General features: G+C 35.0%; 1 protein-coding gene across 8 annotated transcripts in view; it reads left to right on the forward strand.

Annotated features, from left to right (window-relative positions):
* fig4a (FIG4 phosphoinositide 5-phosphatase a) overlaps positions 1-25025 on the forward strand; it is a 125892-nt gene that overhangs the window by 30310 nt on the left and 70557 nt on the right. For 7 of the 8 annotated variants that reach the window (XR_015517417.1, XR_015517418.1, NM_001442771.1 and 4 more), the window contains 7 exon segments: positions 291-433; positions 1557-1685; positions 6720-6820; positions 7447-7609; positions 12910-13007; positions 18400-18533; positions 20377-20493. Coding sequence is in view for 5 of the 8 variants with exons in the window: in NM_001442771.1 (NP_001429700.1) it covers positions 291-433; positions 1557-1685; positions 6720-6820; positions 7447-7609; positions 12910-13007; positions 18400-18533; positions 20377-20493 (885 nt within the window). In the remaining 3 variants the exon portion in view is untranslated. 8 annotated transcript variants of the gene reach the window in all.

Raw genomic sequence — 25025 nt, forward strand, 5'->3', positions numbered from 1 at the left:
ATATATGTATGTTACTTTTAATGTAAACTTTATAACTGCTTTGGCAATACATTTATAACATTTGTCATGACAATAAAGCAATTATTGAGTTGAAGAGAGAGAGAGAGAGAGAGAGAGAGAGAGAGAGAGAGAGAGAGAAAGTGAGAGAGTGTTTGTTTGTTTGTTTTATACCATGCATGTCTGAGTGTCTTTTTGCTTGTGTGTCTGTATGTGTTTTTGTGTGTCTCTCAGATTGTGTGTGTGTGTGTGTGTGTGTGATCCCTGTGTGACCTTTGACCTGTGGTGTTCAGCTACAGTTATGACGTGAGCCACTCGCTGCAGTATAACCTGACGCTGCTGCAGAGTTGGAGTGTGTGTGTGGAGTCTGAGAGCGGCGCCGCCGGTCGGCAGGACACTTTCGACATCTTCGAGGAGGAGGGACTGCCCACTCAAGGCAATCACAGCACTCACATTATCTTCATTCATTTGATCACTTTAAAATAATAATAATAAAATAATAATAACAAAATAGTATTAAAAAATAATAATAATAAAATTATTAATAATGATAAAATTATAAAATAATAATAATAATAAATTAATAATAATAATGATACAAAGATCCTTCTAATACTACTACTACTAATAAAATACTACTACTACTACTACTACTACTACTACTACTACTACTACTACTACTACTACTAATAATAATAATAATAATAATAAATGTATAATAATAATAATAAAAATACTTCTAATACTACCACTACTAATAATAATAAACTACTACTACTACTACTAATAATAATAAAAATAATAATATGAACAATAATAATAAAATAATAGTAATAAAAATATTAATGATAATAATAATAATAATAATAATAATAATAAAAAATACTATTACTACTACTAATAATAATAAAATAATACTACTAATACTAATATTAATAATACTAATAATAATGATACTACTACTACTAATAATAATAAATACTAATAATAACAATAATAATAAAATACTACTACTACTACTACTACTACTACTGATAATAATAATAATAATAATAATAAAATAAAAGTAATATTAATAATAATAATAATATTAAATACTATTAATAATAATTAACTACTACTACTACTACTACCACTACTACTAATAATAATAATAATAGTAATAAAAATGATAAAATAATAAAATAATAATAATATATATAATAATACATATAATAAAAGACTTATTATAAACGGTGCTTTTATATTTTACTTTTTCTTAATTCAATTAAAATTTATTGCATTTTCAAATAAATATTGTTTACATTTAATAGAATGTGCGTGCGTGTGCCTGTGTGTGTGTCTGTGTGTGAATGTGCGCGCATGTTTACATTTGTGTGTTTACATTTCCGTATGTGCATGTTTGTGTGTGCGTAAGTGTGTATGCATGCATATGTGTACGTGTGTGTGCATACATGCTTGTGTGTACGTGTATGTGTGCATACATGTTTGTGTGTTTTTTTTTACGTGTGTGTGTGCATGTTTGCGTACATGTTTAAATGTGTATGTGTGTGTTTCAGTTGTCCATGGTCTGAGTCACGAGCCCTACGCTAAATACGTCTGGAACCTCCGCCTGCTGGAGAAGGTCAAGGAAATCGTGCATCCTGATTGGCTGCTCTACATCATTCACGGGTTCTGCGGCCAATCCAGTATCCTCTTACATTCAGACTCTGCTAGACATAGCTGTATGTTTCTGCACAGAAATTTCTCTAAAAACGCCATATGTATGCAGAATAACTCTAGGAGTAGTTACAAATCACAAAAAAATTTCTCACATAAAAAATACATTTATTTTGCACAAGAGTTCAAACTAAACTACATTAGAACCTGGACCTGGTTGTCTTGGTTCTGTTTTGTGATTTGCAGAGCCAGCATGGGTCCTGATTTGTGGGTGGGTCATCTCACCTGAGACCCATTATGTTCCTTCCCGATCTCCGTGGGAACGGAAATTCGATTAGCCGGCCCCTTCTGCCTGTTGTTTTGATTATTTTATTTATTGTGGATCATGAGCTCAGTTCACTTCCATGCACTCGCAGACTTCCATTCATAGTGACTAGCTGGTTGCTTTAAAAATTCTTCGTTAACCCCTGTGCACTGTTCAAATTGACTCCCCTTTTGTTATGTTCGGGATGAAAACATCCACTAAACTAAACTGCTGTAAAGCAGATACATATTTATTTTGCATAAATCTGTTAATCAACCTCAGTCCTGATCTAAACTACTAAATAGGTTTTCACATGACGTCATTGATGATGCATCAAATTCAGATGGAGGGCAGGAAGTGATTCTTCTACACAGGAATCGCTATCAGAAAGTCAAAAGGTTTCTGTTTTATGTTGTCTATAATGGTTTAAATCAGCCAAAATAAGAAATGTCCAACAGCTTTTATAGACTTAGAAAACTTTTACCTCATAAAGGGGGAAAAGTTCAAGAAACTGGTTGAAAAACAGAAGAAAAGGTGGCATGTTTTAAAACATTTACATTAACCTTTACCTTAATACATCCATCTGGACAAACTTTAGAATGTGATCATTTGTTTGACAGCACTAATAAAGATTACATACAGGCCTAGCTATTTGTTTAAATACAGTGCATCCTGAAAGTATTGATGTCGCTTCACTTTTACCACATTTATGTTAGTCTTATTCCAAAATGGATCAAATTGATTTTTTCCTCAACATTCTGCACACAATCCCCCATAATGACAATGTGAACAAAGAGTTTTAGAAATTGTTGCAAATTTAGAAAAATAAAAAGCTGATAAATCACATGTACATCAGTATTCACAGACTTTGCTCAATACTCTGTTGATGCTCGTTTGTCAGTGATTACAGCCTCAAGTCTTTCTGAATATGATGCACAAGCTCTGCTCATCTGTCTTTGGGAATGTTTGGCCGTTCCTCTTTGCAGTACCTCTCAAGCTCTATCAGGTTGGATGGGAAGCGACGGTGTGCAGCCATTTTCAGATCTCTCCAGAGATGTTCAATAGGATTTAGGTCTGGGCTCTGGCTGGGCCACTCAAGGACATTCCCCGAGTTGTTTTGAAGCCACTACATTGATATTTTGGCGGTGTGCTTTGGGTCATTGTCCTGCTGGAAGATGAAGCGTCGCCTCAGTCTGAGGTCAAGAGCACTCTTGTGCAGGTCTTCATTCAGGATGTCTCTGTACATCGCTGCATTCATCTTTCCCTCTATCCTGACTAGTCTTCCAGTTCCTGCTGCTGAAACACATCCCCACAGCATGATGCCAACACCACCATGCTTCACTGTAGGGATGCTGTTAGCCTGGTGATGAGCGCTGCCTGCTGTTCTCCAAACGTAACGCCTGGCGTTCACTCTAAACAGTTCAGTTTGAGTCTCATCAGAGCAGAGAGTTTAGTTTCTGATGCTCTGAGAGTCCTTCAGATGCAAACTCCAGGCGGGGAGTGTCTTCCGTCTGGACACTCTACCATACAGGCCTGATTGGTGGATTGCTGCACAGATGGTTGTCCTTCTGTAAGGTTCTCCTCTCCCCACAGAAGAACGCTGGAGCTCAGACAGAGTGACCATCGGGTTATTGATCACCTCCCTGACTAAGGCCCTTCTCCCCCGATCACTCAGCTTAGATGTCCGGCCAGCTCTAGGAAGAGTCCTGGTGGTTCAACATCTTCCTCTCATGGATGATGGAGGCGGCTGTGCTCAGTGGAGCTTTCAGAGCAGCAGAAATGTTTCTGTAAGCTTCCCCAGCCTTGTGCCTCCAGACAATCCTGTCTCGGAGGTCTACAGACAATTCCTTTGTCTTCATGCTTGGTTTGTGCTTTGACATGCACTGTCAACCCTGGGCCCTTATATAGACAGGTGTATGCCTTTTTAGATCATGTCCATCAGCTGAATTGAGCACAGGTGAACTCCAATGAAGCTGCTGAAACATCTCCAGAATGATCAGTGGAGACAGAATGAACCTGAGCTCAGTTTAGAGCTTCAAGCCAAAGGCTGTGAATACTGATGTACATCTGATTTATCAGCTTTCTTATTGTTAATACATTTGCAACTATTTTTAAAACTCTGTTCACATTGTCATTATGGAGGATTGTGTGTAGAATGTTGAAGAAATCAATTTAATTCATTGTGGAATAAGACTTCACCATAAACAAATGTGGAAAAAGTGAAGCGACTCAATATTTTCCCGATGCACTGTATTTTTTAGAGAGTGCACAGAGACTCCCTCTGTTCTGGGAGTGCTGGTGCAGAGAGGTGAATGAGTTCAAATGAAGATGCTGATGTTCATTTCTCCAGCATTTACAGGCACACAAACACTTGAGATATTATTATCAGTAATTGAGTTCGGGTCAGTGGGGTTATTCGTTTTGAAGATTTAATGCATCCATCCCACAGGGCTGATTTAAACTGATGAAAAGTGGCAGTTAAGACATTTATAATATATATAATACTGTATTTCAGATAAATGCTGTTCTTTCTGTTCATTCTGAGAATCTTCACACATTATATTACACAGTTTCTACTCAATCCTAGTCTTCCCATAGTTAGTCAATACATACTTTATTATTCATTCATTCATTTTCCTTCGGCTTAGTCCCTTTATTTTTCAGGGGTTGCCACGGTGGAATGAACCGCCAACTATTTCAGCATATGTTTTAAGCTGCAGATGCCTTTCCAGCAGCAACCCAGTACAGGGAAACTCTCATTTCCACACACACTCGTACACTACGGTCAATTTAGTTCATCAATTCCCCTATAGCGCATGTGTTTGGACTGTGGGGTAAACCTGGAGGAAACCCACACCAACACGGGGAGAACATGCAAACTCCACACAGACATGTCAACTGACCCAGCCGGGACTCAAACCAGCAACCTACTTGCTACGAGGCCACAGTGCTAACCACTGCGCCACTGTGCCACCACTTTTGCATATACTCTATTTTTTATTGTTTGTTTTATTCTTTTGTTTGTACCCTTGTGCAAAATAAAAGAAAAACTTTAAAATTAAATTTTAAGTAATTTAATTATTGTGAATTTTTCAAAAAATATTTTATTTTTTAACTTTTTTAAAATTTGATTTAATTGTATCATTTAAATGTTTTATTGTGTACATTTTTCATTTTTGTTTTATGTTATTTTATTTTCATTATCTTATTTAAATTTTTATTTTATTTTATTTAATGTTATCATTTAAATGTTTTTATTTGATTTTTTTTCTTTTTGTTTAATTTAATTTCGTTTTGTTATTTAAATGTTTTATTTTATTAAGTTTTCCTTTTTATTTCATTAATTCTTTTAATTATATAATATTATATCTACTTTTCATTTTTTTCTCATTTTATTTTATGTTTTTTATATTTATTTGTTGTCAAATTATTTTTATAAATTTTTTTTTACCGTTTTAAATGTTTTATTTGGTATTTTTTCTGATGTTGTTATTTTATTTTATTTTCATTTAATTTAATTCAGTTTTATCATTTAAATGTTTGTCTTAAAATATTTTCTTATTTTATTTATTTTAAATGTTACTTTATTTAAAAAATTTATTTATGTTTTTATTTATCTTTATTTTTCTTTTTTCGTTTTATTTTATCATTTATCAAATGTTTTATTCAATTTTTTTCTTTTTTATGTTGTGTTATTTTGATTTAATTTATTTAGTTTTTTTAATTTAAATGTTTTTCATAAAACATTTCCTCATGTTTTTTCCATTTTTTTAATTGTTACATTATATTTTATTTTATTTTAGTTTGTATTATTTCACATGTCATTTTTCTCAGTTCTATTTTTACATTTTATTTGTTATTTTTTATTTTATTTTTATTATTTTCTTTTCATTTTATTTTATCATTTAACTGTTTTATTTTTCATTTATTTATGCTGTTATTATTCTTATTTTACTGTTATTTTATCCTTTAAATGTTTTTTTTGAAATTTTTTCCTTTTTTATGTCAGATTATTTTGATTTATTTTAATTCAATTTTATAATTTAAATGTTTATACATATATTTTTCTTTTTTATTTTAATATAACATTTTTAAATTGTTTCACTTTGTTTCATTTTTGTAAATTTTTTGTCATGCCATTTTACTTGTTTGTATTTTACATTTTATTGAATTTATTTATTTTTTCTTTTATTTTATCATTTAAATGTTTTATTTTTTACATTTTTTGTGTTGTTATATAATTTTAATTTCATCATATTTGTTTATCTTTTTCATTTTTCATTTTATTTTATCAATTTAATGTTTCATTTGATATATTTTGTTTATTTTTATTTAATTAAGTTAAATTTTATAATTGCTTTATAAATTTTTAATGTATAATTTTTATCATGTTTATTTTATTATATTTTATTTTATTAACATTTTTTATTTGTTTTTTTATATTTACTTGTTATATTGTTTTTTATTTATATATTTTTTATCTTTTTATTTTATCATTTAAATCTTTCATTTTACATTTTTTCAATGTTCTTATATTATTTAAATTTTATTTGTTTCTTTTTTTTTAATTTTAATTTTTATTTTATTTTATTGTTTCATTATTTTATTTGATATATTTTTCCATATAATTTTTTTACATTTATGTTGTTTTCATTTTATTTTCTAACATTATACGACAGTGTGGTCTTCCTGATGTTGTCACATGTGTTTGTTGTTTTTCTTGTGTGTTGTTGTTGTTCTTTAACTCTCTGATCTTCAGAGTTATTAATCTACGGTCGGCCGGTTTACGTGACGCTCATTGCCCGACGCTCCAGCAGATTTGCGGGGACCCGATTCCTGAAACGTGGGGCAAACTGTGAGGTGTGTGAGTTTGTGAGGTGTGCATGTGTGTTTTTATCTGTGTGTTCAGCTTGTCATTATGTCATGTTGGTTTGCTCTAAAGCTGTCGGCTGTTAAAGCTTTACAAAGCCTGTCTTTTAATCAGGGTTTCACTGCGGTGATGCTTGATGATAGTGAACATGCTTCAAAATTCAAAACTGACAAATGTACACTCATTTTATAGCCCATATATAGTCTGCTTATCTAATTAATAATTCTCTGATAATTAATATATTGTGTGACAAGTTAGATTAGATTAGATTCAACTTCATTGTCATCACACATGTACAAGTACAAGGCAATGAAAGGATCCAGTGTTGGAGTTGGAGGTATTCAAATTAGTGGTTTGGCTTGGAGTATGATAAAGGCTATGTAATCAATGCATCTTTGTAAGATTATACAACAAGAGAGAAATCCTAAATATGGCACTCAGTGGGTAAGGGGAGATAGATACACCCCTAAAAACAGATATAGTTTTAAAGTAGTCTCCCAAAAGGCACTAAGCTTTATTTAATAAGGTCATAAGATGATACAGTATGTGGAGGGTGAGTGATTTAGACTTCAGCTCTATGTGTGTGTGTGTGTGTGTGTGTGTGTTTGTTTTTCAGGGCGATGTGGCGAACGAGGTGGAGACGGAGCAGATCATTCATGATGCCTCCGTCATGTCTCTGAGCGCTGGTAGTTTCTCCTCCTGTGTTCAGGTTCGGGGTTCGGTTCCTCTGCACTGGTCTCAGGACATCTCCACCATGATGCCCAAACCACCCATACGCCGTAAGAGATAATAATGTTGCACACACACACACACACACACACACACACCATTTGTACATGTGCAATTTTATTAGAAAAATGAAATCAATACTCTACAATTTTACCTGTAAAGCAATATCTCAAGAATGATCATTCCGGGGCAGGTTTACAAGATGTGCATGTTATCACGTTAGTCAATATCGGTTTGTTTTTTGTTTTGTGGAAAATACAGTTAAACTATTTTCAGTATTTTAAATAATATATTTAACTTAGTTTTGTGATTTATTTTATATTTATTACATGTTTTGGCATTGATGTTTTATCCTTTTTTTTCTTAAATTTTTTATTTATTTGTTGTTTTATGTAAATTTTATTTTATCGTTTTGTTCAGTTTATTCATTATTAAATTTTTCGTTTTATTTGCGTGTGTGTGCGTGCGTGTGTGTGTGTGTGTGTGTGTGTGTGTGTGTGCGTGCTTGTTTATGTGTGTGTGCATGCGCGTCTGAGTCTGAGACTAAGGGCTCTATTTTAACAATTTAGGCACAAGGTCTAAGGGCCCTATCATACATCTGGCGCAAGGCACGACACAATTGTTTTTTGCTAGTTTCAGCTTGGCGCAAGAGTCGTTTTGACGTTTTTCTCCACACTGTTTGAATAGCAAATGCATTTGCTCTTATATGTGCGCCCATAGGTGTTCTGGTCTAAAAAAGGGGGTGTGCTGAGGTGTATTGCTGGCGCGTTGCTATTTTGAGGAAGTATACTAGACCGCACGATAGACTGGATCAAAGCAGGACTATAGTCCAGCGCAGAGCGCGTTATTTGTGCGCCCTGCTTAATACACACAAGATGAAGAACAATACGCAAATATCTTTACAAATGAAAAAGAATTAAAGAATTAAATTATTACAAAAAACTTATTATTTTCTAGCCTACATAAATATAAAAACCAAACTTTCATGCCTTCTTCATCTCGGGAGGCTTTTTCAGTTCATTCATAACAATTTGCTTTTGTATAATGTTATTATTATTAGCAGTATTATTTATTATATCCATATTTATATTTGTTTTATTAAAAACAAGCTTAGATTTGCCCACCTGTCAGGTTTTAGACCAGATGGTGCACAGTATGTGTATTTGGATATAACTCAGGTTTTTGAGCACACTTCATTATTATTGTTCATTTATTCGTTTGCTGGAAATTAGAACTGAATTTAGAAAGAGGTTTGAAGCAAATCTTTGCGCTTAACAAACGAAATTAATTATATAGGCTAATGTATGTCTGTGCGTACATGTTTCCTAATCCACAAGAGTGAAAGAATAAGGAGGCTCATTCTCTCATTCTCGCGCTGCAGATTCTCTGTTTAACTGTTTTCTCTCTAGTCAAGCATTCAGTTTTTCCAATTAGAAAGTCCGCCATGTAAATAGCAAATGCGCTATGGCGTGACGCAACTGACTCTTAGCAGGAATTGATAGGCCTACATCACAGGTGTCAAACTCAGTTCCTAAAGGCCCGCAGCTCTGCACAGTTTAATTCCAACCCTAATTAAACACACCTGATCAAACTAATTGAGTCCTTCAGGCTTGTTTGAAACCTACAGGTAAGTGTGTTGGAGCAGGGTTGGAACTAAACTGTGCAGGGCATCGGCCCTCCAGGAATTGAGTTTGACACCCCTGGCCTACATGGTTGACTATTGCCTTCAACTCCACTACCCTAACCCTAACTGTCACAGTAGCATAGGTGCTACCTTAGTGGACGGTACAAGGTCACCTATGTAGTTGACACTTGCTTACGCCTCGTTGGCGGTTCATTCTGTGGTGGCGACCAGATAATCAGGGAGTATGCCGAAGGAAAATGAATGAATTAATAATTAATTCATTAATAAATATTATAATGAATTACCACTTGGCGGTACAAGCTTGGCTACACAGTTGATGATTGGCTACACCTCCCCCTACCCTAAACCCAACCATCACAGTAGCATGGGCCCTACCTTAGTGGGCAGTACAAGGTCGCCTACATAGTTGATGATTGCCTACACCATTGCCAACCATCACAGTAGTGTTACTTAGTGGGCGGCACAGATTCGCCTATGTAGGTAACGATTGCCTTCACGTCACCCTACCATAAACCCAACCATCACAGTAGCATGGTTGCTACTTTAGTGGGTGGTACAAGGTTGGCTACATAGTTGATGATTGTCTACACCTCCCCCTACTCTAAACCCAGCCATCGCAGTAGCATAGGTGCTACCTTAGTGGGCGGTACAAGGTCGCCTATGTAGTTGACGCTTGCCTACACCTCCCCAAAATTTGGCGTTTCATTCTGTTGTGGCAGCCCGATAATCAGGAAGTATGCCGAAGGAAAATGAATGAATTAATAATTCAGTCTACAAACACTCACACACACTTATATATAAATAAATAGAAATCAGCACGTCGGCCTCAATCTGAAATCTGTTTCACTGCACTATTTTTCTCCCGCAAATGATGTCAGAAATAACTGGTGGATGTCTCCCGAAGCTCATCGTTATGATAAATTATATGTGATTTTCTTCATTTCCAGACTCGTCGTCTTCCGCGCTTTCTAATACGTTATGCAATTTTACCTGATGCAATGTCCTCGTGTCAGAAGAAAATGAGGATTTGTGAAGAATGTTGTGTAATTAGGTCAGCTCAAACTGGTTTAAAACTGCACTCGCACAAAGGTGTAACACATCGATTTGCGGCTAAACAAGAAAAGGTGTTGCACAAGGCTCCGGTCTGGGTCCGCTCTCATTGATTTTGTACAATGCGTAGAGATGATGATGAGACACAGTTTTTCTCTTTCAGCACTAGCATGCATCTCTGCTAGCTTTGTCTGACCCGCTGAAGGACTTTTCAGAGCACCAACGTTTGATTACGCCACTTTGAATATGCTTTGTGTGGCGTTAATGAATAAAAGGGAGGGGTTTTTGTGTATGAGAGAGAGCCTGGTTTTCATAACCTACTTGCTGAAGTGTTTTGATGTTTGTAACTGGACATTTAGTCTCTGGCAGACTTATGACCCACATAAAGTTGAATATTGGTTGGTCTTTACTGGTAGAGGCTTATCAGCATGACAACACAGGTAGGCCTGTCAACATAATCAATATCGATTTATTGCACAACACATGGACATGACCTCAATCATTTTTGGGGATGCAGTATATATCAGCCCGTACTTTAAAACCAATTCCAGCAACATTTTAGCTGATTATGCCAATAAAATCCAGCTGCAGAACCACAAATGTTTCAGGACACAATCCCCACCACACGATCTAGCCCTGGGCGAACATTCTATTTTTTTTTCAGTTTAGTTTCTGATTTATCGAGGGTCGCCACAGCGGAATGAACCGCCAACTATTCCAGCACATGTTTTATGCAGCAGATGTCCTTCCGGCAGCAACCCAGTTCTGGGAAACTCTCATTTCCACACACACTCATGCACTACGGCCAGTAGTTCATCAACTCCCCTATAGCGCATGTGTTTGGACTGTAGGGGGAAACCAGAGCACCCGGAAGAAACCCATGCCAACATGGGAAGAACATGCAAACTCCATGCAGAAATGCCAACTGACCCAGCCGGGACTCGAATCAGTTTCCTTCCTGCTGTGGGGCCACAGTGCTAACCACTGAGCCACCGTACCGCCCCAGGAATATAGAATAAATAGCATTAAAAATAGAATATAGAAGTAATTCAGCCTACAAACACACACACTGTTTTACTGGAACCAGTTTACCTGCAAAATTGTCAAAAAAGCTCACAGTTATGATCAATTACATGTGAATTTCTTCATTTCTAGAGTTGTCATGTTCAGCACTTTTTTAATATGTTAGGGTATCTAATCGGTAAATTCATAAGTTGTTGAGCTGAAACTTTGTGGTTTTCTTTCCTAAAGAATGCAGCATATAAATGTAATTTAAATATTTTAAACGTCTATTTAAATAAAATATAATGGGCTCTATTTTAACTATTTAGGCACAAAGCCTGTTCGAATCCACTTTTGCTATTTTAATGACTGATAAATCGCTCTGCACCCCGGCGCATGTTCTAACAGGGTTGTACTTATTCTCTTAATGAGCTCTTGTTAGTGCATTAAACCAATCAGAGTCTCGTCTCTTATTCCCTTTAAGAGTCAGTTGCGTCGCTCCATGGTGCATTTGCTATTTACATGGTGGACTTTGTAAGTGTAAAAACTGAACGCTTCACTAGCGAGAAAACAGTTAAACAGAGCATCTGCAGCGCGAGGATAAAGAACGAGCCTCCTCCATTCAGCCTCTTTACTCTTTACTCCTTTACTTTGGTGGAGTGAGGAAACGGTGGAAACTCGCTCCACTGAACACATCCATCAGCCCACCTATTTAGTTTCCTTTGTTAAGCACAAAGATTTGTGCAGAAACTATTTCTAAATTCAGTTCTGATCTCCAGCAAAGGAAATAATGAACAATAATAATGAAGTGTGGCCAGAAAACTGAGTTATATCCAAACACACGTCCTGTTCTTATCCACATATGCTGATGCAGACGTCTCCAAAACCCCACAGCTGGACACATCTACACTTGTGTTTAATAAAGCAAATATAAATCTGCATATAATCAATAATACTGCTAATAATAATCACATTATACAGATGCAGATCGGCATGAATAAACTGAAAAAGCCCCCCGAGGTGAAGAAGGCATGGAGGCAGTGCTGTTTATATTGATGTAGAAAATCATCATTTCTGTATATTTTAATCCTTTAACGGTGTTAATCTGTAAAGATATTTGTGTGTTGCTGATCATCCTGTGTGTATTTAGCAGTGTGTAAGCGTTTGGACCTGCATAGGCTCATAACTAACACTCTCTGCTGGACTTTAGAGCTTTTGGTCTATTTCAATTCCTCGAAATAGCAAAACTCCAACAATGCGCCTTAACACACCTCCTTTATAGACCAGCACACACATGAGTCCACAAAGTGGTGCCAATGGATTTGCTATTTAAACAGCGTGGCGCAAAACAGGAAAATTATTGCTGCGCTGGTCTGAAAAAAGCAACAAACCAGGCCAAACACACCTTGCGCCTTATTGCACCACGTGTGTGATAGAGCCCCATGTGTTTAATGAGTGGAAAAAGTTGCTTTTTTTTACCCAGACATTAAAAAAGAGCATATTTTAGAGCAGTAATCACAATACCATGATATTTTACCCCAATGTTATCATAACATCACTATCTGTGCATAGTCACATCGCCCATCACTACTCCAATCTGTTCACCAGTATGCATGTTTCTCTAATGTGATGATCTGTGTGTTTTTCTGTCAGTGGACCAGGCTGACCCATTTGCTCACGTCGCTGCTCTACACTTTGACCAGATGATGCAGAGGTTTGGGTCCCCAATCATCATCCTCAACCTGGTCAAGGTGAGATTCACAGAGGTAGAAACACATCCAGCTGACTTTATAGGGTATAAGCGGAACTATGCTAAAGGACTTTTAATTTGTCAGTAACCTGGGTTAAGCGCTTCCGGTGAACTGTATTATTATAAAATCAGCGCATTTAAGGTCAGTTTTCTTTAAAAATCAGCGATCTCCATTGGCTGAGTGGTATACGATATAAAGTGGGTCTCAGATTGTACAAGAAGCACTGCATTACATTACATTCCCCCTCGCCATGTCTTTATAACATGAGCATTTATTTTACCCCAGTAAAGGCCTATCTGCTCTCAGAATATAAAAAAACAAGTCTTTATTTGTTTTTGTTTTTTGGTGATTTAATTTTTTGTTATTGGAAATTTGTTATTTGAGTTTTGCTTTTCGTTTTTCATCATGAAAAAAAAAGCTATTTTTTCTATTTTTGTTTTAAAATTCAAAAACCAAAATCATAAACGCATTGAATTTCAATTTTCGTTTTTAAATTTTAAAACGAAAATCAAATAACAACTCATTTTTAAGTTTTCAATATCAGTTTCTGAAATAAAAATCCAATGACCAAAATATACACAGTCCGTGTACTTTGCGTTCATTCATTTTTTAATCTTAAACAAAATTTAAAAAACGAGGAAACAGCCATTTTTCCTTTTTTCATTTGCCCACAAAAAAATTAAATAACTGATTTTGGCTCGATTTTCGTTTTTTGGTTTAGGGTAGGAAAACGGATAAAAGACTTTAAAATTCCTATACATATAAAATATGTATATGTGTGTATATATATATATATATATACATATACATATTCACATATATATGTGTGTATATATATATATATATATATATATATATATATATATATATATATATATATATATATATATATATATATATAGAGATAGATAGATATATTTATATATATATATATATATATATTTATATAAATATATCTATCTATCTATATATATATATATATATATATATATATATATATATATATATATGGTTTAGGGTAGGATATATATATTTTTATATATATATATATATAAATATATAGATAGATATATAGATATATATATATAGATAGATATATAGATATATATATATATATATATATAGATATATATATATATATATATATATATATATATATATATATATATATATATATATATATATATATATATATATTAGCAGTATTATTAGACCTTTATCATTACAATTTATCATTACTGTTATAGTTCGCCGCCAAATTTGCTGCTATGCACCTGATGCTATATATATATATCCTACCCTAAACCAAATATATATATATATATATATATATATATATATATATATATATATATATATATATATATATATATATATATATATATATATATATATATATATATATATATATATTTGGTTTAGGGTAGGATATATAAATAACTGATTATATGTATATGTATATAACAGTAATGATAAATTGTAATGATAAATGTCTAATAATACTGCTAATATATATATATATATATATATATATATATATATATATATATATATATATATATATATATATATGGTTTAGGGTAGGATATATATATATATATATATATATATATATATATATATATATATATATATATATATATATATATATATATATATATATATATATATATATATAAATATATAGATAGATATATAGATATATATATATAGATAGATATATAGATATATATATATATATATATATATATAGATATATATATAGATATATATATATATATAGATATATATATATATATATATATATATATATATATATATATATATATATATATATATATATATTAGCAGTATTATTAGACCTTTATCATTACAATTTATCATTACTGTTATAGTTCGCCGCCAAATTTGCTGCTATGCACCTGATGCTGAGCAAAAGATTTTCGAGCAGCATTTGGTTTGCACGATTGTTTCCAAGCTAGGCCTATAAAATAGTAATAATAATAATAATTATTATTATAGTGTTTTTTTATTGTTTAGTTTTATTTTATTTTAGTTTTTATTATTTTTAAAATCAAATAATAATAATTAAATGCCTGGCTGCTGATCCGCAGAGGACTATTATTTTGAGGGCGACGTCAGGAGCTCAGATTTGATTGACCAATCAGAGGCGTTTCAGAACCGCCTACATCTGGATAATGAATTTTAAAGTCTTTTATCCGTTTTCCTACCTAAAACCAAAAAACTAAAATCCAGCACAAATTAGTTATTTAATTTTTTTGTGGGCAAATGAAAAAAGGAAAAATGGCCGTTTCCTAATTTTTATAATTTCGTTTAAGATCAAAAATCGAATGAACGCAACGTACACGGACCATACACCAACCACCTCACAATACTTCAACTTTTTTTTAAATCACATGCAACATTGAAGCTTTTATTGCAATTTAATGCATCCATACTGATAAAAAAGTGACAATTTATTTAAAAAAATACTTAAAACAAACCCTTTCAACCTCTAATGTACGTACTATAAATACCTGTCTAAGTGCACACACATAGAAGCACACACACACACACACACACACACACACACACACTCTCTCACAGGGATGTTTTTGAGTAAAAGCTCCAGTCCCAATCTCCCTTCTCACTCACGTTGACCATCACGCGGTACCACAGAACAAAGACCCAAATCACCAGTCCACTTTAAACCAAAACACACACACACACAAGCCACGTGATGTCCGTGTGAACACCAGCTGCCAAAAACAGATCTGTATACGCAGAATTAAACCCAAACTTGCAGCTGACAGCTTTACAACACATGTGCATGCGTGTTTGCGGCTTTGTTTTAGAGTGTGTGTGTGTGTGTGTGTGTGTGTGTCCATCCACATAAAAGCGTGACAAAAGATGTCTAATGACCCAAATGAAGCACATTACATGCTAAGAATGCAGCGCAATTAACTCCACACACTCATTTAGCGCGCTGGACCATGTGGTCATCACACGTGTGCGCTCAAACACACACTGTGCATGTGTGTTTGCGAGTGTGTTGACCTCCAGCACAAACTCTCTGTGTGTGTCTGTTTCATCGGCCTCCAGTAGAGAGAGTGTGTGTGTGTGTGTGTGTGTGTGTGTGTGTGTGTGTGTGTGTGTGTGTGTGTGTGTGTGTGTTATTGTTGCCCGCAGGAGGACTCAAACAACTGCACAATGATTTCTAAGAAAATTCGCTCAAAAGCATGTGCAAATAGTGGCGGATTGATCACGTGTGTGTGTGTGTGTGTGTGTGTGTGTGTGTGTGTGTGTGTGTGTGATGGAGATTGTCTTGATGGTGGATTAGTCATGATTCCCTATAGAGGAGTATGTTTGAGTTTGCTCGGTATGTCTGCATCCGCACACAGCATGTGCTTCAGTGCACATCTGATGCCCTCCAGAAATGATAAATACTGTGGCTTTAGTTTCTGATTCATCCTTTAACCCTTTATCCACCAAATCACCACATACAATACTGAGCAAAAATGTCCTGAGCACTATAACTGCTTTGTTGGCCTAAGACTTTTGCACAATATACACTCACCGGCCACTTTATTAGGTACACCTGTCCGACTGCTCGTTAACACAAACGTCTAATCAGCCAATCACATGGCAGCAGCTCAGTGCATTTAGGCATGTAGACATGGTCAAGATGATCTGCTGCAGGTCAAAGCGAGCATCAGAATGGGGAAGAAAGGGGATTTAAGAGACTTTGAACGTGGCATTGTTGTTGCTGCCAGACGAGCTGCTCTGAGTATTTCAGAAACTGCTGATCTACTGGGATTTTCACACACAACCATCTCTAGGGTTTATAGAGAATGCTCTGATTTCCAGCGAGCGGCAGTTCTGTGGGCACAAATGCCTTGTTGATGCCAGAGGTCAGAGGAGAATGGCCAGACTGGTTCCAGCTGATAGAAAGGCAACAGTAACTCAAATAAGCACTCGCTACAACCGAGCTCTGCAGAAGAGCATCTCTGAACACACAACACGGCCAACCTTGAGGCGGATGGGCTACAGCAGCAGAAGAGCACACCGGGTGCCGCTCCTGTCAGCTAAGAACAGGAAACTGAGGCTACAATTCACACAGACTCACCAAAACTGGACAATAGAAGATTGGAGAAACGTTGCTGCTCTGATGAGTCTCCATTTCTGCTGACACATTCGGATGTTCGGGTCAGAATTTGGCCTCAACAACATGAAAGCATGGATCATCCTGCCTTGTATCAGCGGTTCAGGCTGGTGGTGGTGGTGTAATGGTGTGCGGGAGATTTTCTTGGCACACTTTAGGCTCATGGATGGCAGAGGAGTGTCGCGGACGAAGGCCGAAAGTGAAGACTGGGGGTTGTTGCAGACGAAAGTGAAGAGGGTTGCGGAGTCACGGAAGAAAGTGAAAGTGAACAAAGGCCGGAGAGGAGGGGGATCGGTAAAATTAGGTGCCAGATCAGATTTCAGAGTGTCCGGATCTGGCGTAGGTTAAATTAAGCCCTGGGTGTACCCAACAAAGTGGCCGGTGAGAGTATTATCAATCAGTCTCCTTAATAAAAACACAGAACAACATTTCCTCTTCAAGCTAAAGTCTATTGAATGTGTTTTCCCTTGTTTCGTACTAATTGTCCTGACCTTTTCTGAAATTGTGCTGTGTAACATCAGGCTTTTAGCACTTTACAGAGTTCTTCATTACAGTCAGAGTGTCTTATCTTTCTTATCTCATACAGCCTCAATAATATTCAGATCCGGACTCTGTGGAGGCCATTTCATGACTGTCTGTGGTTCATCGGCTGCTTTTTCTTTCTCCATATTGGAGTTCACCGTTATTAGTGGATCATTATCATGCTGAAAAATGAAAGCTATCACCGCTGAAGTGCTTTCCAGAAGGAAGGCATAACAGATTAATCTCTAATAACTGATTTATTTTCTCTTTGTCATGATGACATTAAATAATATTAGACTAGATATTCTTCAAGACACTTCTATACAGCTTAAAGTGACATTTAAAGGCTGAACTAGGGTAATTAGGGTAAAGTTAGGGTAATTAGGCAAGTCATTGTATAACAGTGGTTTATTCTTAAGACAATCCAAAACTAATATTGCTTAAGGGGCGAATAATATTGACCTTAAAATGGCTTTAAAACAATTAAAAACTGTGTTTATTCTAGAAATAAAACACTTTCTCCAGAAGAACAAATATTAGACGAAATGCTGTGAAAAACTCCTGAACCTGTTCAACATCATTTGGGAAATATTGGAAAAAAATCCCAGGAGGGCGAGTAATTGTGACCTCAGCTGTATATGTTTAATTTGTATGCATTAATTGTGAACACGTGCAGTAATGGTCGTGTTGGTGTTTTGATTTGGTCAGAAACGAGAGAAGAGGAAGCATGAGAAGATCCTGAGCGAGGAGCTTTATCGAGCGATCACAAACCTGAACCAGTTTCTCCCGCCGGAGCACAACATCGAGTACATCGCCTGGGACATGGCCAGATACACCAAGAGGTGCGCAATGCTGTATAATACTGCCCATGATCATCAGCAGTGCTGGACACTAACTAAATTTACTGTACTACTACTGTACTAGGGTATTTTTTACTTGTGGAAACATTTGCTTTTTACTTAAAAAAAAGTGATCTGGTTATGGAGAATCAATAGTTAACGGTTTTATAGAGAGTTCACAGAGACTCTACAGTTAATAACTCACTGATTCAAATAATCTGTTCATAGAGAGTCAATAGTTAATGACTCACTAATTCAGATATGTTCATAGTCTACAGTATACGACTCACTGATTCAAATGGTCTTTTCCTACTGAGTTAACCATTAACAACTCATTGATTCAAATAATGTGTTCATAGTCTACTGTAAACACCTCACTGATTCAAATGATCTGTTCATAGTGAGTATACAGTGAACAACTCACTGATTCAATTGTCCTGTTTTTAGAGAATCCACAGTTAATGACTCTCTGATTCAATGATCTGTTCATTAAGAGTCTACAGTTAACGACTCCCTGATTCAAATGATCCATTCATGAAGAGTCTACTGTTAAAGAATCACTGATTCAAATGATCAGTTCATAGTGAGTCAATAGTTAACGACTCATGGGTTCAAATGATCTATTCACTGAGAGTCTACACCTAATGAATCGCTGATTCAAATAATCTGTTCATAGTGAGTCAACAGTTAAAGACTCATGGATTCAAATGATCTGTTCATAGAGAGTCTACAGTTAAGGAATCACCGATTCAAATGATCTGTTTATAGTGAGTGAGCCTACAGTTAATGACTTACTGATTCAAATGATCTGTTTATAGTGAGTCTACAATTAGTGACTCACTGATTCAATCAATCTGTTCATAGTGAGTCTACCGTTAACAACTCACCGATTCAAATTTTCGATTTATAGAGAGTAATGTTAATGACTCACTGATTCAAATGACCTGTTCATAGTGAGTTTACAGTTAATGACTCACTGATTCAAATGATTTGTTCATAGTGAGTCTGCAGTTAATGAATCACTGATTCAAATGATCTATTCATAGTGATTGAGTCTACAGTTAACGTCTTACTGATTCAAATGATCTGTTCATTGTGAGTGAGTCTACAGTTAATGACTTACTGATTCAAATGATCTGTTCATAGTGATTGAGTCTACAGTTAACGTCTTACTGATTCAAATGATCTGTTCATTGTGAGTGAGTCTACAGTTAATGACTTACTGATTCAAATGATCTGTTCATAGTGATTGAGTCTACAGTTAACGTCTTACTGATTCAAATGATCTGTTCATTGTGAGTGAGTCTACAGTTAATGACTTTCTGATTCAAATGATCTGTTCATAGTGAGTCTACAGTTAAAGACTCACTGATTCAGCCAATCTGTTCATAGTGAGTCTACTGTTAACAACTCACCGATTCAAATGATCAGTTTATAGAGAGTACAGTTAATGACTCACTGATTCAAATGATCTGTTCATAGTGAGTGAGTCTACAGTTAAAGACTCACTGATTCAAATGATCTGTTCATAGTGAGTGAGTCTACAGTTAAAGACTCACTGATTCAAATGATCTGTTCACAGTGAGTGATTCTACAGTTAAAGACTCTGATTCAAATGTTCTTTTTATAGTAAGTGTACAGTTAAAGACTCACTGATTCAATGATCTGTTCATAATGAGTCTACAGTTAACAACTCACTGATTCAACTTATCTGATCATAGAGTCTGCAGTCAACGACTCATTTATATTTCTGAATCCCTCTTTATTGTGCCGTGTTGTGTGCTCAGTAAGCTGTGTATATGTATTTATTCCTCTTTCTTCTGCTCTGTTGTTTGTGTGTGTTCAGTAAGCTGTGCAATGTGTTGGATCGGCTCAGTATGATCGCCGAAAGTGTGGTGAAGAGGACTGGCTTCTTCGTCAACCGCCCCGACTTCTACTGCCACTCACTGCGGCCTGATGAAAGGTACACGCACACATACACTATTTATTTATTATTCATTTCATTATTTTTTTGCATGGTCATGATGCTCAAAACTCAAAATTTATAGTCTTATTTAGTTATAAAGTCTTCTTATTTTATAAAAAATGTGTAGTTTTGTTGGTAACATTTTACACTTTTAGTTTTACCAACATAAACAGGGAAAAAATACATTTATTACAAAATGTATTCATCTTTTTTCATGTTAGTTAATGAAAAAACTCATCATTTAGGTATCAAAAATGTATTATTTATGTATCAAAAAAGTGTGATGTAGGTGTCCATTTAGGTATTGGAATAGTGTCATTTAGGTATCAAAACTGGAAAAAGTAGTATTGAAAAAAGTATCATTTAAGTATCAGAAAAGTATCTTTTAGGTATCGAAAGAGTATCATTTACGTATCGAAAATATATCGTTTAGGCATCGGAAAAGTATCATTTAGATAGCGAAAATGTATCATGTAGTTATCAAAATGTATCATTTAAGTATCAAAAATGTATTGTTTTAGTTTCGAAAAAGTATCATTTAAGTATCGAAAGAGTATCAGTTAGGTATCGGTAATGTGACATTTAAGTATGGAAAGTGTATCAAATAGGTATTGAAAAAATGTCAGAAAGGTATCGAAAGAGTATCATTTAAGGATTGAAAATGCATCATTTAGGTATCGAAAATGTATTAATTAGGTATTAAAAATGTATTGGGAAAAAAGAATCATTAAGGTATCGGAAAGGTATCATTTAGGTATCAAAATGTATCATTTAAGTATCGAAAAAGTATCATTTGGGTAACAGTAGTGTCATTTAGGTATCGTAAAAAGTCTCATTTATTTATCGAAAGAGTTCCATTTAAGGATCAAAAATGTATCATTTAGGTCAGGGGTCTTGAACTCAATTTACCTGGGGGCCGCAGGAGGCAAAGTCTGGGTGAGGCTGGGCCGCATAAGGGATTTCACAAAAAAAAGTCCTCAAATGTCATTATTAACAGTTTTAATTATTTCTTCTGAACATGAAGTGTCCTGAACATTAATTGAACATTGAGTGAAGATTATGAACAGTTCTTCTGAACATGGCATCTTTTGCCTACTTCTTGCTGCCAGAGACTTGACAGCGCTTCTTCTCACAAATCTGAACCACATTTGGCTTTAGAGCGGAAGCAGTTGAGACCCTCAGTATGGCTTGAAGATGATCATCATTAAGTCTAGACCTGTACTTTGACTTATTGAAGTCCTAGGGAAAAAAGTGGGGGAACTCACTCAAAACTTCCATTCCCTCACCTAAAAAAAGGCGTATATATGTATAAATAAAACACCCCCACCCCACTCCAGTCACATCAGTCTGTACCAGTTTGTATCTACCTATAATATCAACACAATCGCACGGCAATTCGTAACTTTTTCATTTAGTGGCTAATTTGTATGAATTCGTACAATCTAATTCGTACAATTTAGTACGATTTGCTTATCCCCCAATGACGGTTGGCGTTAGGGGTGGGGTCAGGTGCCACGCTTCCTTTTAAAAATCGTACCATTTCGTACGACAGAACTCGTACGAATTTGTACAATTAGCCACTAAACTGGCAAAACGTTAAATACTTACGTTTTCTCGTGAGATCAGGCTGATAATATATATAAGATGCAGGGCAGGCATGTGCACACATAGGGCTCAACCTGTGCAGAGCACATGCCCTTTTTAGTCTTGCATAGAAAGTGCCCTTCCAAAATGATCAAAAGTGCCCCCGCGACGCGACACACCCTCGGTCCCGCCCTTCAGTAGGCGCGCGATAACACCGCTCTTGAGTATGCGCGCGACAACACAGCTGATCAGAACGCGCGCGACAACGCGCATTGAGTGACAAGCGCGCTGTGTACGGATAGAATCAGCGGATCGGGTAGCGCTCTCTCTCCCCGCTCCGCTGATTCTGTCAGAGTACAGCGGTCGGCGCGGGCCACAAAATATTGCACTGAGGGCTGCAAATGGCCCGCGGTCCGCGAGTTTGAGACCCCTGATTTAGGTATTGGAAAAGTACCATTTAGGTATCGAAAATATGTCATTTAGGTATCGAAAGAATATCATTTAAGTATAAAAAAATTATAATTTAGGTATTGAAAGAGTATCATTTAGGTATCGAAAATGTATCATTTAAGTATTGGAAAAATATCATTTACTTATCAAAATATATCAGTATCAAAAATGTATCATTTAAGTATCTAAAAGTATTGTTTAGGTATCAGTACAGTGTCATTTAGGTGTCGAAAATGTATCCTTTAAGGATCAAAACAGTATCATTTAGGCATTGAAAGAGTATCACTTTGGTACCGAAATTGTAACATTTAGGTATTGGAAAAGTGTCATTTAGGTATCAAAAATATATCATTTAAATATCGAAATTGTAACATTTAAGTATCAGTAAAGTGTCATTTAGGTATCAAAAAAAATATCATTTAGGTATGAAAGTGTTGGTTAACTATAATAACTCTTTCCAGATTGCTTTAATTAATAAATGTATTTTTTTATTTTAATTAAAGTTTTAATGTTGTAATTTAAACTTCTGATTAGTTCTTGTAACGTAAACAAGGTCAAAACACTTTCATTATGTTATTATATCCTCCCTCATTCGATCCTCCATTCAGAAAAACTTCCCCGAAATAAGTGGTCTGCGTTCCTCATAGATGAAAACCCTGTGAGTCCAGATGTGTCCAAAACTCTCTATTTCTATCTTTCTGAAGCTGCTGACCTCCTGTCTGAGTCACCGCTCAAGTAAATGGCAGCACTTTTCTTGTTTTCCTGCACTTATTGTTGATCCACGTGCTGAAGAGTGATTCATTTTTGGCTGTTCTGAGCTGAACTTTTGAGCAAGGTGGACATTATATAAATACATTTAATTAATATATATATATATATATATATATATATATATATATATATATATATATATATATATATATATATATATATATATATATATATAGCATTTTTTTGTGTATTTATATATACAATTATATATACAATTGAAGTCAGAATTATTCGCCCCCATTTAAATTTTTTTTTTTTATAAATATATATATATTTCTCAGATGATGAGCAGGGGCATTTTCACAGTATGTCTGATAATATTTTTTCTTCTGGAGAAAGTCTTATTTGTTTTATTTCAGCTAGAATTAAAGCTGTTTTTAATTTCTTAAACACCATTTTAAGGTGAAAATTATTAGCCCCCTTATTGTGTTTCGATAGTCTACAGAACAAACCATCATTACACAATAACTTGCTTAATTACCCTAACCTGCCTAGTTACCCTAATTAACCTAGTTAAGCCTTTAAAAGTCACTTTAAGCTGTATAGAAGTGTCTTGAAGAATATCTAGCCTAATATTATTTACTGTCATCATGACAAAGAGAAAATAAATCAGTCATTAGAGATGAATTATTAAAACTATTATGATTAGATATGTGCTGAAGAAATCTGCTCTTTGTTAAACAGAACTTTGGGAAAAAATAAACAGGGGCTAATAATTTTTTATCAGGCTCGTCTGATTAGGTTCAGAAGTTTCATTTTATATGTAATGATAAGGTTATTAGCTGGTAAATGAAATACCTCTTTTAAAGATTTTACTTTAGGCAATTCTTTGGTTTTTAACAAGGTCAATTTTTTGGGTCAAAATCAGTCTTGGTTTCTTGTTTATCTTCACATCATCCACGTGGGATAAAAGAACCGCAATCCTCAGTTGTATCGCTGTTCAAAAACAAGTTCTGAATGCATGCTGCACTCCCGACTGTACAGTGTGTTTTCTTTTTATTATAATGCTCAGAGTTTTGAGGTGAGAGACGTTTTCATTTGCCATTCACTGACAGTCGGACAGGCTCATCTATTTCATAAAACTCCGTCTTTTAAAATCGAAATGGAAAGCAGAATGAAACAGTCTCCTCATAAAGCCGGCGTGTCAGTGCACTGCTACATTGAACACATATGATTCGATACATGCTTCTGATTGCTTCTCGGAATATAGTGGCTTTTGCTGTCAAAGGCAGGTGGCGTTTAGCAGCTTTTGCAAACAAACTGCTATTTCTGAATGTGCTGGCGCCGTGATTTAGATGATTAGAAGCAAATCTATTTGTTGATGGTGTAGTACGTGCCTAAAGCATTCACTCAATGTCATTAGCTATATTTTGGCGGAAGTGGAAGTATCATAAGGTATTGTAGAGTATCGTTAGAGTATCAAAGTATCATTTAGGTATCGGAAAGTGTCATTTAGGTATCAGGAAAGTATCATTTAGGCATCAGAAAGTATCATTTAGGTATCGAAAAGTATCATTTAGGTATTGGATAGTATCATTTAGGTATCGGAAAGTATCATTTAGGTATCAGAAAGTATCCTTTAGGTATCGGAAAGTATCATTTAGGTATCGGAAAGTATCATTTAGGTATCGGAAAGTATCATCATTTAGGTATCGGAAAGTATCATCATTTAGGTACCGGAAAGTATCGGAAAGTATCATCATTTAGGTATCGGAAAGTATCAT

Source organism: Danio rerio, chromosome 20 (assembly GCF_052040795.2).
Source record: "Danio rerio strain M-AB ecotype USA chromosome 20, GRCz13ab, whole genome shotgun sequence".
NCBI classification, from domain to species: Eukaryota; Metazoa; Chordata; class Actinopteri; order Cypriniformes; family Danionidae; genus Danio; species Danio rerio.